The 12,392-nt window shown below is 36.7% G+C and overlaps 1 protein-coding gene across 7 annotated transcripts in view; it reads right to left on the bottom strand.

Moving 5' to 3' along the window:
- SEC24B (SEC24 homolog B, COPII coat complex component) overlaps positions 1 to 12,392 on the bottom strand; it is a 124,446-nt gene that overhangs the window by 62,286 nt on the left and 49,768 nt on the right. For 6 of the 7 annotated variants that reach the window (XR_005215940.1, XM_037830441.1, XM_037830442.1 and 3 more), the window contains exon 3: positions 3,745 to 3,912. The exons of the other annotated variant lie outside the window; for it this stretch is intronic. Coding sequence is in view for 5 of the 6 variants with exons in the window: in XM_037830441.1 (XP_037686369.1) it covers positions 3,745 to 3,912 (168 nt within the window). In the remaining variant the exon portion in view is untranslated. The remainder of the gene's footprint in view (positions 1 to 3,744; positions 3,913 to 12,392) is intronic. 7 annotated transcript variants of the gene reach the window in all.

The raw sequence follows: 12,392 nt of genomic DNA, 5'->3' as shown, positions 1-12,392 counted from the left end.
ATATTAGATCTGTGACATTTAAGTTTGACTGCTTTTAGTAGTGTGCCTTACAAGACATATGCTATAATTTATTTCTCATTGGAGTTTAGGATACTCCCATGAACACATTTCCTTGAACTGAAAAATTAAGTCAGACTTTTTTCTGACAAAGAGTGAAATCTGGCTCCCTGGCTTAAAAATGACTACTACCTTTGTCAATTAGGTTCTACCAAGACATAGAGAATAAAATTATCTAAATTGTGGCTTGAAGTTTCTGATAAAAATAAATTAAAAGAATGTGATAAGATATTATATCGGCAAAGGTATAATAAAATTAACTATTTTGAATAAGTTCTGTTACAGTAAAATGAGCACTGGATTTGGAGGCAGAAGGTCTATACTGTCTTGGCACATCTCCCAGATGTTTGTATGACTCTGGGTAAGACATCTAACCTAACTTCTCTAAGCTCAGTGTCCTCATTTATAAAAGGAAGATGAGATATGATATGCTTGCCTCATGTAATCATCAAGTGAGATGATAAATGTTCAAGGTATTTGTAAATTGTAAACTGCTATATAAAAGTGATGTTACCAACTAGCTAGAACCTGGAAAACATTAAAAGCTGGAAAATAAAATCTAACAAGCAACAAAAATTTCTGACATATAACATAGAAGGTATTTAAAACATACACATACACACACACGCAGAACAACATGCTTGAGTAAAACTCTTCCATTATCATTCTCATCAACTTTGTGTGAACAAAGTTTCTCAGCAATTATATCTATGAAAATGCGATTAGGACTAAAATTGATCTAACCCTATTTTATCCTAAAAATCATAATCCCAGATACACAAAGCAATTGAGGGGGTAGGGGGAGAAGCCCATAAAAATGTACTTTCCGTATAAATAATAGCAAAATTCATGATATATTTGTTATCTTGACCAACTGTATACTAATAACTGTATTGATAACTTATTCCAAAAAGAAAAAATACTAGTGCTTAAACATGCATGGTCATAGAAAATAAATTAAAAATTTTCAATTTATATAGTGTTATTGTGGCAGAGAAGTATGACAGTGTGATAAAAGAGTTTCTAGTTAAAGAATATATTATTACATTCACAGAGTAGGGGATAGGACTTCAAGGGAAAAAAAGGCAAAATATAAACTCTCTAATGTTAAAGAAGGGCTTATTTGTACATTTTAAAAAAGGATGATGGCTGGGGTAACATTCTGTTGGATACATTTAAAAAATAAATGTCACATCTTTGTTTTAAAATGTCAACACATATGTTGAAAACTACGTAACTGCAACTATTTAAACTTTTGATGAAAAATTTTAGTTCTCAATCTAAAAAATGTTAAAGGAATTATGTATTTTTTTCAAATGTCTTTTAGAGGACTCATAAACAAAAAATATAAAGCCTCCCCTTTACAAAGTACCAGTAAAAAATGCCAAGTTTTGGGAGAACAGCTAAGCGAGGATATACCTACAGTGAGACAAAAAAAAGACTGATCTCTTTGACTCATTAATCGCATTAATATTTCAGTAGTAATATCAGATCCACAACATATGCTATGCAGGCTGTACACAGCACAACTCCAAGAGGCAGCACCCCCATAAACTACAACTTGAACGATCATACATGATAACCTTGACTCAGGCAAACAATTAGTTTATGTACCCTAGATCCATCCAAAGGCAAAGGGGCCACTAAGAAGCCAAACTCCTACTTAAGAAAAAGGAACAATAAAACCTATAATTCAAATATCTCCAGTATTATCTTTTCTGTTTTTATGCAAGGAGTTTATTTTTGGTAAATCAAGACTCTGGTAACAACCAACAACAACAAAAATAAAGTGTCATTTTTATAGAAAGAGTACAAGATAGGCAGGTTTGAGTTGAAAATCTCTCGCTATGGTTAAAATGGGAAATATCAGGTTGTATATATGTTTCTAGACTAAACAATTTTAAAAACTGTAGAACTATACAACACAGTGAACCATTTTATTAGAAAATCCAGTTAACAGTAAAATTATAATAATATTGTTTCATCAATTATTAAAAAAAAAGTACCACATAGGAGAAGCTGTGTGTGTGAAGGGGTATATTTAAGAACCTGGTACCTTCTGCATGATTTTTCTGTAGACCTACAACTTCTCTAATAAAAAAAATTTTTTTTCTATATGCTACATATTAACTTGTGATCTTGGGTGAGTTACTTTACCATTGTGAACCTCAATTTTCTAATCTGCAAAACAGGGATAATATATGCCTCATAGGATCAATATGGGGATTAAATGAAAAAATAAATACAAATTATCTGGCATATTAAGTGCTCAATAAATGGCAGCTGCTTCTGTTTTCAAAATCTGTTTTATTAATAACAAAAACCATAACTGTGATTGTTTAGTGGGACAGTATTTTAGAAAATGATATTTATAGTAATATGGTAGGATGGTATTTAAAGAAAGATGGTGAAAAAGAAAATGTGACAAGAAGAAAGAAATTAGGAGGGAAGATGTAAAGGCTTAAAAGAAGCAAGATATTTAAGAAGTGGAAGGCTCTCATGGATATAGAAGAAAGACAAGAAAAGACACCAATTATTTAGTTAGGGCTTCAAACTACGATTAAGTTTTTTCTATTCATGATAAGCAGTACTGTCCTACCAGCCCTTTGCCTTGAAGGCAAACACTTAGAAGAACTAGATTCTACACCCAGTAATTTCACTGACATTCTTTGATGTAGTTGATTTTTCCATAAAACCAAATAAGGAAATTTAAAATATATAATCTGATCAATAGGTTGAAAGCCTCTGTCGACAAAATAAAACTCTCAATAGATCTAGGCAGTGCAATCTAAGAATTCATGATGTTTTTTCCTTTTCTGACATTGAGAACATAAGAGAGAGGGTTCTTCATACACAAGATTGGGAGCTGTCACTACATAAAGAACATGGTACCTAAAATATAACTAATGATTGCTCTGGAAACACAAACTACAAATTCCTGAGAACAGTTCCGACCAACGGAAAACTAGTATATTAACCTGAAATATCAATAGTTTATACAGACTTTAGCCAGACAATGTAACCAAGAATATTGTCAAAAGAAAAAAAGGCTACATGGGGAAACAGAGTCAAAACAACGTATCTTAATTACCTGCCATTTATTTAACACACGAAGAGTATTAAAAAAAAAATAAGAAAACCATATAAATTTGTTAATGCCGCAAGAGGGTAAGTAATAATTTTGTTCTCATCCCTTCTCATCCCCCAAATTAGGTCAAAGATTACTTTAAATTAATATTAATGACAAACCGAGTAATCATCTAACAAAGGATACAGAGATTCACTAAAGAAGGAAATTCAGGTTGTTTTATTCTAAATAAACTATAAGAATCTTTAAAAAATAGGAAATAAATATCCCATAAGAGGGATAGATTAGTAAACTATAATACACTAACACTATAGATTATCAGCCATAAACGACTATTAAGACTGTGAAGATACATGAAGAACTGTGTATAATATAACCAATGTAAAAGCAAAATACAAAACAGTATCTAAACTATGACTGCAATTATTTAAAATATATAATCATAAACAGAGATTGGAAGCTAACATAAAAAAGGAAAACAGTTGTGTTTGGATTGAGATTATAAATTACATTTTTCTTATTTTCATAACTATGGCTATACAGTTGACTTTAAAAATATTTGCTATTTGAATATATAGTAAAGCGAATTTCTCAAATACCTTTGTGTTGTAAAAGCTCAGATGGCTGTGTAACTGAGGCCACAGGCTCAACTGGGTGATTTGCAGCAGGAGGCATTCTTGTTGATGCAGCTCCTGACAAAACAGTGGATACTACTGGGCTGGGCTTGGGAGGCTGAACATTTTGCATAACAGGATAGGGTAAAGGATCTGTAATAGAATACAAGAAACTATTTCAACCACACCAACAAACCTGAACCATATTATAAGAGAGTTACTAACAAAATAGTTTATTTGAAGTTCTTGTAGAAACTTTAGTAGCATCAATTCACATTTACCCAACATATCTAGAAAATAAGGTAGTTTAGAAAAATGACTTTCCAAAAAACTAAAAACAACTCATTCATAGTGGCAGTTTTTCTAAAATTTTCATGAACTCCCTTATTTTCTTAAAATGAAAACAAAACAGTTTTTTGGATAATAACTAATAATCACTACTATTAGTATCAATTATTATACTATGCAATGGTGTCTGAGGTAAGAAGATGAATACAGGTTGTTTGCCTCTGCAGCAATGTGGTTCCTAGATTCTGTAAATGTACCTTGCTTGGATCAGCTCAGATCACACTTCGCATTGTAAACTGTCATTTCTCATTTGCTACTTTCTAACATGTAGCCCTATTTCATATGTAAAGAAGTAAGTGCCTTACAATATACCAGGCTGACCTTCTGGAATAAGGTACATGTGAATCAAAATGGGCTTCTGTGATAGCTCATTAAGGTTAACTCCAGGGAGAGAGGGCTTCCCCAAAGTCTAAAGTCTAACTACTAAATAAGTGGTAGGGTATCACCCGTCAAAAGAAAAAAATAAACTTAGGTTAGAGCAACAGAGTAAGAAAGAACTATCTCAAAAATAAATAAATAAATGAGAAAAATTTCAAGGGAACACACACACACACACACACACACACACACACAAACACACACACACTATAGTCTCTCTATTGCAAAACAACATCCAGCATATATATGCTTGAAAAATGGTTTGACTTTCAGTAGAACCAAGATGGCAGTGTAAGATGCTCCAGGGTTCAATTCTCCCATGGCATCTTTGAGCAACTAGTAAAAACTGGCAGAGCCACCTTTCTCAGAGCACCAGAAAAGAGTAAAAGGTTGCAGTAAGGGGAAAGTGCCAAGTCAGGAAAAGGCAACTTAAAAAAAATAATAGGAAAACCTCATAGTACAATTGCTGGCTCCCCACACACACTCTCACTGGCTAGATGTAGAGGCAGCTTGTGCTCTCAATGCAGATCTCCAGTCCTGCTACAGAGGGAGCAGACTCACCACTAAAGGCATACTAGGGTGCATATATGTCTGTGCCAGTCTACCTGGTGGCAGTAAGAAAAACTGAACCAGAACACTTGTCTCTGGCTCACCATCCCAGAGCTTTCCCTGTACCCAGAAGCAGCTTGCCTGCAGACAGCTAAATCAGTGGAAAACTGTTCTGGTTTGCTAAAGCTGCCATTGTACAAAATACCAGAAATGGATTGGCTTTTATAAAGGGGGTTTATTTGGTTACAAATTTAGAGTTCTAAGGCCTTAAAAGTGTCCAAGCAAAAGCATCAATAAGAGGATACCTTCACTGAAGGAAGGCCGATGGTGTCTAGAACACCTCTGTCAGGTGGGAACGCATGTGGATGGTGTCTGCTGGTCCTTTGCTCCTGGGCTGCATTTCAAAATGGCTTTTTCCAAAATGTGTCTAGGTTTCTGTCTCTCTTAGTTTCTCTCAGATCTCTGCTTGCTTCTACTGGGCTGTTTCTCTCTTAAGCATCCGGGAGTCCTCTCTTAGCTTCTCTAGGGCAAACTCTGAGCTTCATCTCTTAGCTCCTGTGCATCTTTGCTTGTTCTCCCAGGGCAGACTCTGGATTATGTATTTTAGCTTCTCTCCAAAATGTCTCTCTCAGCTTGTCTTAAAGGACTCCAGTGAACTAATCACTGGATGGGTAGGGTCACACCTCCACGGAAATAATTTAATCAAAGGTCTCACCCACAGTTGGGTAAGTCATATCTCCATGGAAACACTCAATCAAAAGGGTCTATCCAACAAGACTGGATTAAAAGATCATGGCTCTTCTGGGGTCCATAACAGTTTCAAACTGGCATAAAGACCCAGTAAAAAAAACAATCAAAAAAAATTTTTGACATTTACAATGTAAATACCACTTTTATTGACAGTGTAGTCTCAATAGACAGTTTCACGGAACAGAAATAAGACAGCCTCAAGACAATGGAGTATGTGAAATTGCAGCACACAGGTTAACACTCTTCACCCTCATCCTCTCCCTCACCACTATCTGCTCCAACCTCATCATAATCCTTTTCAAAGCAAACACTTTGCCTAGGACAAAGGATTACTGACTATAAGATAGAGCAAATTTTCAAAGACTGTGAAAGGTGTTTTTGCATTTGCTTGTTTTTGTTAGCTCCTGACAATCTAGGAAAACTATTTTGAATCAATAGCTGGATACAAACTTAAAGAACTGAAAGGTCAGGGATTGAATTTCAGAGCTAACAAGTTAAAATATTAAAAAGCATAGTGTGCAACAAAAGATTACAAGGTATGGTAGTTGGCAGTTATTGTGTACCCCAGAAAAGGCCATGTTCTTTTAATCTATTCCTGTGGGTGCAGACTTATTGTGTAAATTCTCCCCATAGCAAGTTACAGCTTCACTGCAATTTCAACAAAAATTCCAAAACCTTCTCTGCAGAAATGCAAAAGCAATCATAAAATTCACATGGAGGGGTAAGGGTCCCCAAACAGCCAAAAACATCTTTAAAAAAAAAAAAGACTCACACTTTCCAATTTCAAAATTTACTAGAAAGCTACAGTATTTAAAACAGTGTGGTACTAGCACAATGAATAGAATGGAGAGTTGAAAAATAAATTCTCACATCTATGACCAATTGATTTTTTTTTAAGCCACATATCAGATAATGGTTTAATATTCAGAATATATAAAGAGATCCTACAACTCCATTACATTTCAAGGTCTGAGAGTCACATATGGAATGTTATTTTGTCTTCCCAGACTGATGAAGGGGAATCCCCACCCCTTCCAAGCGCTTGTGCAGCAGCCATGCTTTCTGTAAACACTGGGGTGGTGACCAGACTCTCCAAAATCCCTGGGGAATAGGCTTAACCCTCTCAGAACAGTGGGGTGGCAGCCAGAGACTCTGCAATCCCATGAGCAGATTCCAACCTCTGAAAACAGTTGGGTGGCAGCACTCTTCCTCAACAATATGGTGGGAAGCCAACCCGCTCCAAGCCCCAGAGCAGACACACCCTTTCCACGCACGTGTGGGCCCACCTTCTTGCCTGAGAAGATGACTTTGGTCCAGATCTCAGCTTCCATGGCTCTGCCCTTGAAGTCATTTTTCCTGCCATCTGTCTCTTCTCTGTCCCTTTTAGTCCAGGGTAGCAGTGGTTTCATTCATGAAGATCTTGCAAAAAGCTTGTCAGTTGTGCATGTAGTACACAGAGGTCCAAACCATCAGACAGAAGGATGTTCCACAGATCCTTCCTGGATAACTGCACCTCCAATCCTGACTTGAATAGAAATTGTTGACTCGTTCCATGTTTAATTAAACCCTCACATGGAGCACTGTTCTCTGGAGACTCACTTTCAAGAAGCTCAGAATTTTCCAAGCCATGTTTCTGGGTTCTTAATGCCCAGGACTTCAGTTCTCAGCTTACCCATTCCTTTAGCATTTTACCATAAGCTGCAAGAGAAACTAGTCTGCACTTTCCACACTTATCTTGGAAATTGCCTCAGTTAAATATTGAAGTTCATCACTGAAGTTCTGCCTTCCATCCAACATCAGAACTCAATTTTGCCAAGTTCTCTAACATTTGTAAAATAAGGAACAAATTTCCTCCTGTTTCCAAGAGTACATCATCATTTCCTTCTAAGGCCTCACTGGAGTACCTTTAACATCCATATTTCTACCAAAGGTCTCTTCAAAGCAATCTAGGCCTTTTCTATAAAACACCTCACAATTCTTCCAGCTTCAACCAACTACCCCATTGCAAAGCCATTTCCACATTTTTGATATATGCAGCAGAAGCACCCCACTTGCCCGGTTCCAAAATTTGTTTTAGTTTCCTAGGCTGCTTAAGCAAATAGCACGAAATGGGTAGGCTGAAATAATGGAAATTTATTAGCTTAAGGTTTTGTGCGAAAAGTTCAAGTGCAGGCATCATCAAGGCAATAATTTCTCCCCAAGACTGTGGCATCCTGGGGCTCGCAGCTGGCAATACTTGGTCCTTAGCTTGCCACATAGCAAGGCACATCATGGTGTCTACTGGTCTCTTTCTTCTCTTCCAGGTTTCATCAATTTCAGCTTCTAACTTCCGATGGCTGTCTCTCTTTCTGAGTTTTACTCTCTTATAAAGGACTCTAGTAATAGGATGAAGACTCATACTGATTGAGGTGGGACACACTTAACTGAAGTAACCTCATCAAAAGGTCCTATGTACAATGGGTTCACATGCACAGGAATGGATTAGATTTAAGAACATGTTTTTTTCCTGCGGTACATACAGCTTCAAACCAGTATAGTGACCAAAGAAGAATAAGGTACACATTGAAGGTCAGCCAAGGGAAAACTACCCACTGAGAGCAGATGACTGATATTCTCCAGCATCACACCACTGAACACCTTTCTCTGGGATGTTTCCAGCAGGGCCCACTCTTTCTGGGTGAAGTCCATAACTACATCTTTCAAGTTCACTAACTCCCCTAAGACGGGTATACTGAAGGATGATCCCAGCTGGCCATTCCAGGTGTATGAAATCTTCCATCCTCAAGTGTCCTTGGGAACTTCAACACCCATTTTCGTCATTTCTCTTGTATCTTCACCTCTTCTGCATGTTCAAGAGTGAAAAAAAGCCTCTTGATCCATTCTGGTCTCTTGAGTTTCAAAAATTTTCACAGAGCCATAGATTTTACTCTACCCACTATACTCAGTCTCCTGAATGCACACAGTGGCTGCACTGTCAAAAGCTCAGCTGACAACTGTCTTCCTCTGGGTTTTCATTCAAATCAGATAAGCAAATCTACTGTATCCAAATTTTTCTCTTTGAGGTGTCGGCTGTGAAATGAGGTACATCCAAACCTTGTCCTCCACATGCCATGGACGTGGCCTGAGTATTCCCAGAACCATGGGCACTCTTCCTGTGGGAATGGCAAACTGATTTTTAACAAGGGTGCCAAGTTCACACAATGGTGAAAGAATAGTTCTTCAACTGGCGATGCTGGGAAAACTGACATCCAGAAGCAAAAGAATGAAGGTGGACCCCTACCTCAGACTATATACAAAAATTAATGGAAAATTTATCAGATGCCTAAATATAACAACTAAAACCATAAAACTCTTAGAAGAAAACACAGTGGAACATTTTCTAAACAAAAGAAAAAAAAAGATAAATGGGACTTCATCAAAATTAAAATCTTTTGTGCAACAAAGGACAATACTAAGAAAGTGAAAAAGACAACCAACAGAATGGGAGAAAATACTTGGAAGATGTATATTTGATATATATTTAATATCCAGAATATATAAAGAGCTCCTACAACTCAACAACAAAAAGACAAACTACTCGATTCAAACAGGGACAAAGGACATTTCTCCTAATAAGGTATCCAATAAGCACCTGAAAAGATGTTCAACGTCATTAGCCATTAGTGAAATACAAATTAAAACTATAATGAGAAATGAGAAGCCATTTCACACCTACTAGAATAGTTACTATTAAAAAAAGGAAAAATAAGTGTTAGGATATGGACTGTACCGGTTTGGAGATATTATGTCGTCCCCCGCCCCCCCTGCAAAAGCCATGTTCTTTAATGCACTCTTGGGGGAGCAGAGTTTTTAATCTTTTTGATCAGGGTGTGACCCCTTGATTGACTGTTTCCATGGAGATTTGACTCCACCCATTCAGGGTAGGTCTTGATTAGTTCACTGGAGTCCTTTAAAGGGAGCACACACAGGGAGCAGAGACACAAAAACACGCTGGGATATGTCAAGTCAGGAGAGTGAGATGCCTGCTGACACTTAGAGATGCTTGGAGATGTGGAGAGAAGGACACTTGTAGATGCTGAGCAAAGACAGAAGCACAGAGACATTTTGGAGAAAGCCATTTTGCAACCAGAACCCAAGAGCAAAGGACCAGCAGAGCCAACCATGTGCCTTCCCGGCTGACAAGAGGTGTTCCAGATGCCATCAGCCTTTCTCCAGTTTAAGTATCCTCTTGCTGATGCCTTACTTTGGACACTCTGACGGTCTTAGAATTGTAAATTTGTAACCTAATAAATCCCCCGTATAAAAGCCAATCCATTTCTGGTATTTTGCATAATGGCAGCCTTAACAAACCAGAACAGACACAGATGGAATATAAAATAGCAATAGCCATGTATTTAACAGTGAAATTGAATTTGTAACTAAAAAGTTCCCACAAAGAAAACTGGTAAATTTTGTCAATCATTTAAGGAAGAAATAACAACAATCTTCCACAAATTCTTACAGAAAATAGAGGTGAGACATTCTAAAACCTTTTTTTATGAGACCAGCATTACTCGGATACCAAAACCACACACACACACACACACAAATTACAAGAAAAGAAAACTACAGAACAAAATCCCCATAAACAAAGACATAGAAATCTTTTAAAAAAACTTATTAAAGTTAATATATTATCAAATTTAAAAATCATGATTGAGGTTTATCTCAGTTGATGTAACTTTGCAAAATCAATTAATATGTAAGCATAATTAACAAAGCTGAGTATGAGTATGGTTGAAAGAGGAAGACTAGGGTCATGTCTGTCACCAGAAGGAAAGCTAGAGGACAAAAACCAGAACTATATAACTTAGTGAAAACTAGAGTGGATGATTATGGTGGTTAATTATACAAATATAAGAAACTTCTTAGATGAACCAGAATGTATATCACTATCACAAGGTGTTCATAATAATAATCACAGCACGGTATATGGAAGAGAATATAATTAATGCAAATTAAAGTCTATAGTTAAGAGTACCATTGTAATTTTCTTTCATTAATTGTAACAAAGGCACTATACCAAAGCTAAATATCAATCAGAGGGATATCAGAGATCTGCTGGTTTTGAGCTGTTATGTACCCCACAGAAGGCCATGTTCTCTTAATCCATCCCTGTGGGGGCAGACTTATTGTTGAGTGGGACCTTTTGATTGGGTTGCTTCCATGGAGATGTGACCCAGCCCATTCAAGGTGAGTCTTAATCCCCGTGCTAGAGTCCTCTATGAAAGGATAAAAGACAGATGAAACTCAAAGGGCTCACAGAAGCTGAGAGAGAACTATCTGGAGGCAGCCATTGAAACCAGAACCAGGAGAAAAGGACTAGCTAGCAGACATCACCATGTGCCTTCCCATGTGACAGAGGAACACTGTATGCCAGCAGACTTTCCTCAAAAAAGGTATCTTCCTCTTGGTGCCTTAATGTGGACATTTTCATGGGCTTAGAACTGTAAATTTGTAACCTAATAAAACCCTTGAAAAAACCCTTGAAAAAGCCAACCCATTTCTGGTATATTGCATTCCGGCAGCTTTAGCAAACTGAAACAAGGGATATGGGTTTTTTTTTCCAGAAGAAATAAGAATATTTTCATATTGATTGTGTTCATAAATGCATAACTATGTGATTATACTAGGAGTCACTGATTGTACACTCAGGATGGATTGTATGGTGTGAAAAAACTGGTTAAATAAAAAAATAAAATAAAATCAATCAGTGTAATTCACCAAGTAACAGAATAAAGGGAAAAAGCTGTGATTACAGCAATAAATTTTGAATATAGCAAGGAAATGAGGGTATCTTCTGGCCAACTGCCAGCAAGGAAATGAGACCTTCAGTCCAATCAACCTGCTAGAAGTGAATCCTGCCAAGAACCATGTGAATGAGGTAAAAGAGGATCCTTCCCCAGTTGAGTCTTCAGATAAAGCTACAACCTCAAACACTATCTTCACGGCACCCATATGAGATGCAACCATCACGGTGGGGCAGGCCAATACCCCTGCATTCTCCACCAGCTCCTCAAGGGGGCTCTGCATATTTTTTCCTTGTTTTTTTTTTTAACTTTTTTTTTTTAATCAACTATATAAAAAATAAAAAAAAATTAAAAATTAAAAAAAAAAAACATACAATAAAAGAACATTGCAAAGAGACCATAACAAGGGGGTAAGAAAAAGACAACTAACCTAAGCTAACTACTTTACTTCCAACATGTTCCTACTCTACCCCAAGAAAGTAACCTAATATAGCAACATTTCTGTGAACTTGTTCCTACTATACCCATCAGAAATTAACAGACCATAGTCATTCCTGGGCATTCCCAGAATGTTAAATTTACCCACGATAGCTTATCTGTTCTTATTGGATTATTGTTCCCCCTTCCTTAATTACTCTCGATCACTAGTTCCCCTACATTCTACATTATAAACCATTTGTTTTACATTTTTCAAAGTTCACATTAGTGGTAGCATATAATATTTGTCTTTTTGTGCCTGGCTTATTTGCTCAGCATTAGTGTCTGCATTTTAATTATGGCTATACTTTCTGTGTTTTCTCCTTTCAAATTTGACTATTA

Source organism: Choloepus didactylus, chromosome 3 (assembly GCF_015220235.1).
Source record: "Choloepus didactylus isolate mChoDid1 chromosome 3, mChoDid1.pri, whole genome shotgun sequence".
In the NCBI taxonomy this organism is placed as follows: Eukaryota; Metazoa; Chordata; class Mammalia; order Pilosa; family Megalonychidae; genus Choloepus; species Choloepus didactylus.
This window is presented reverse-complemented; position numbering and strand designations above follow the sequence as displayed.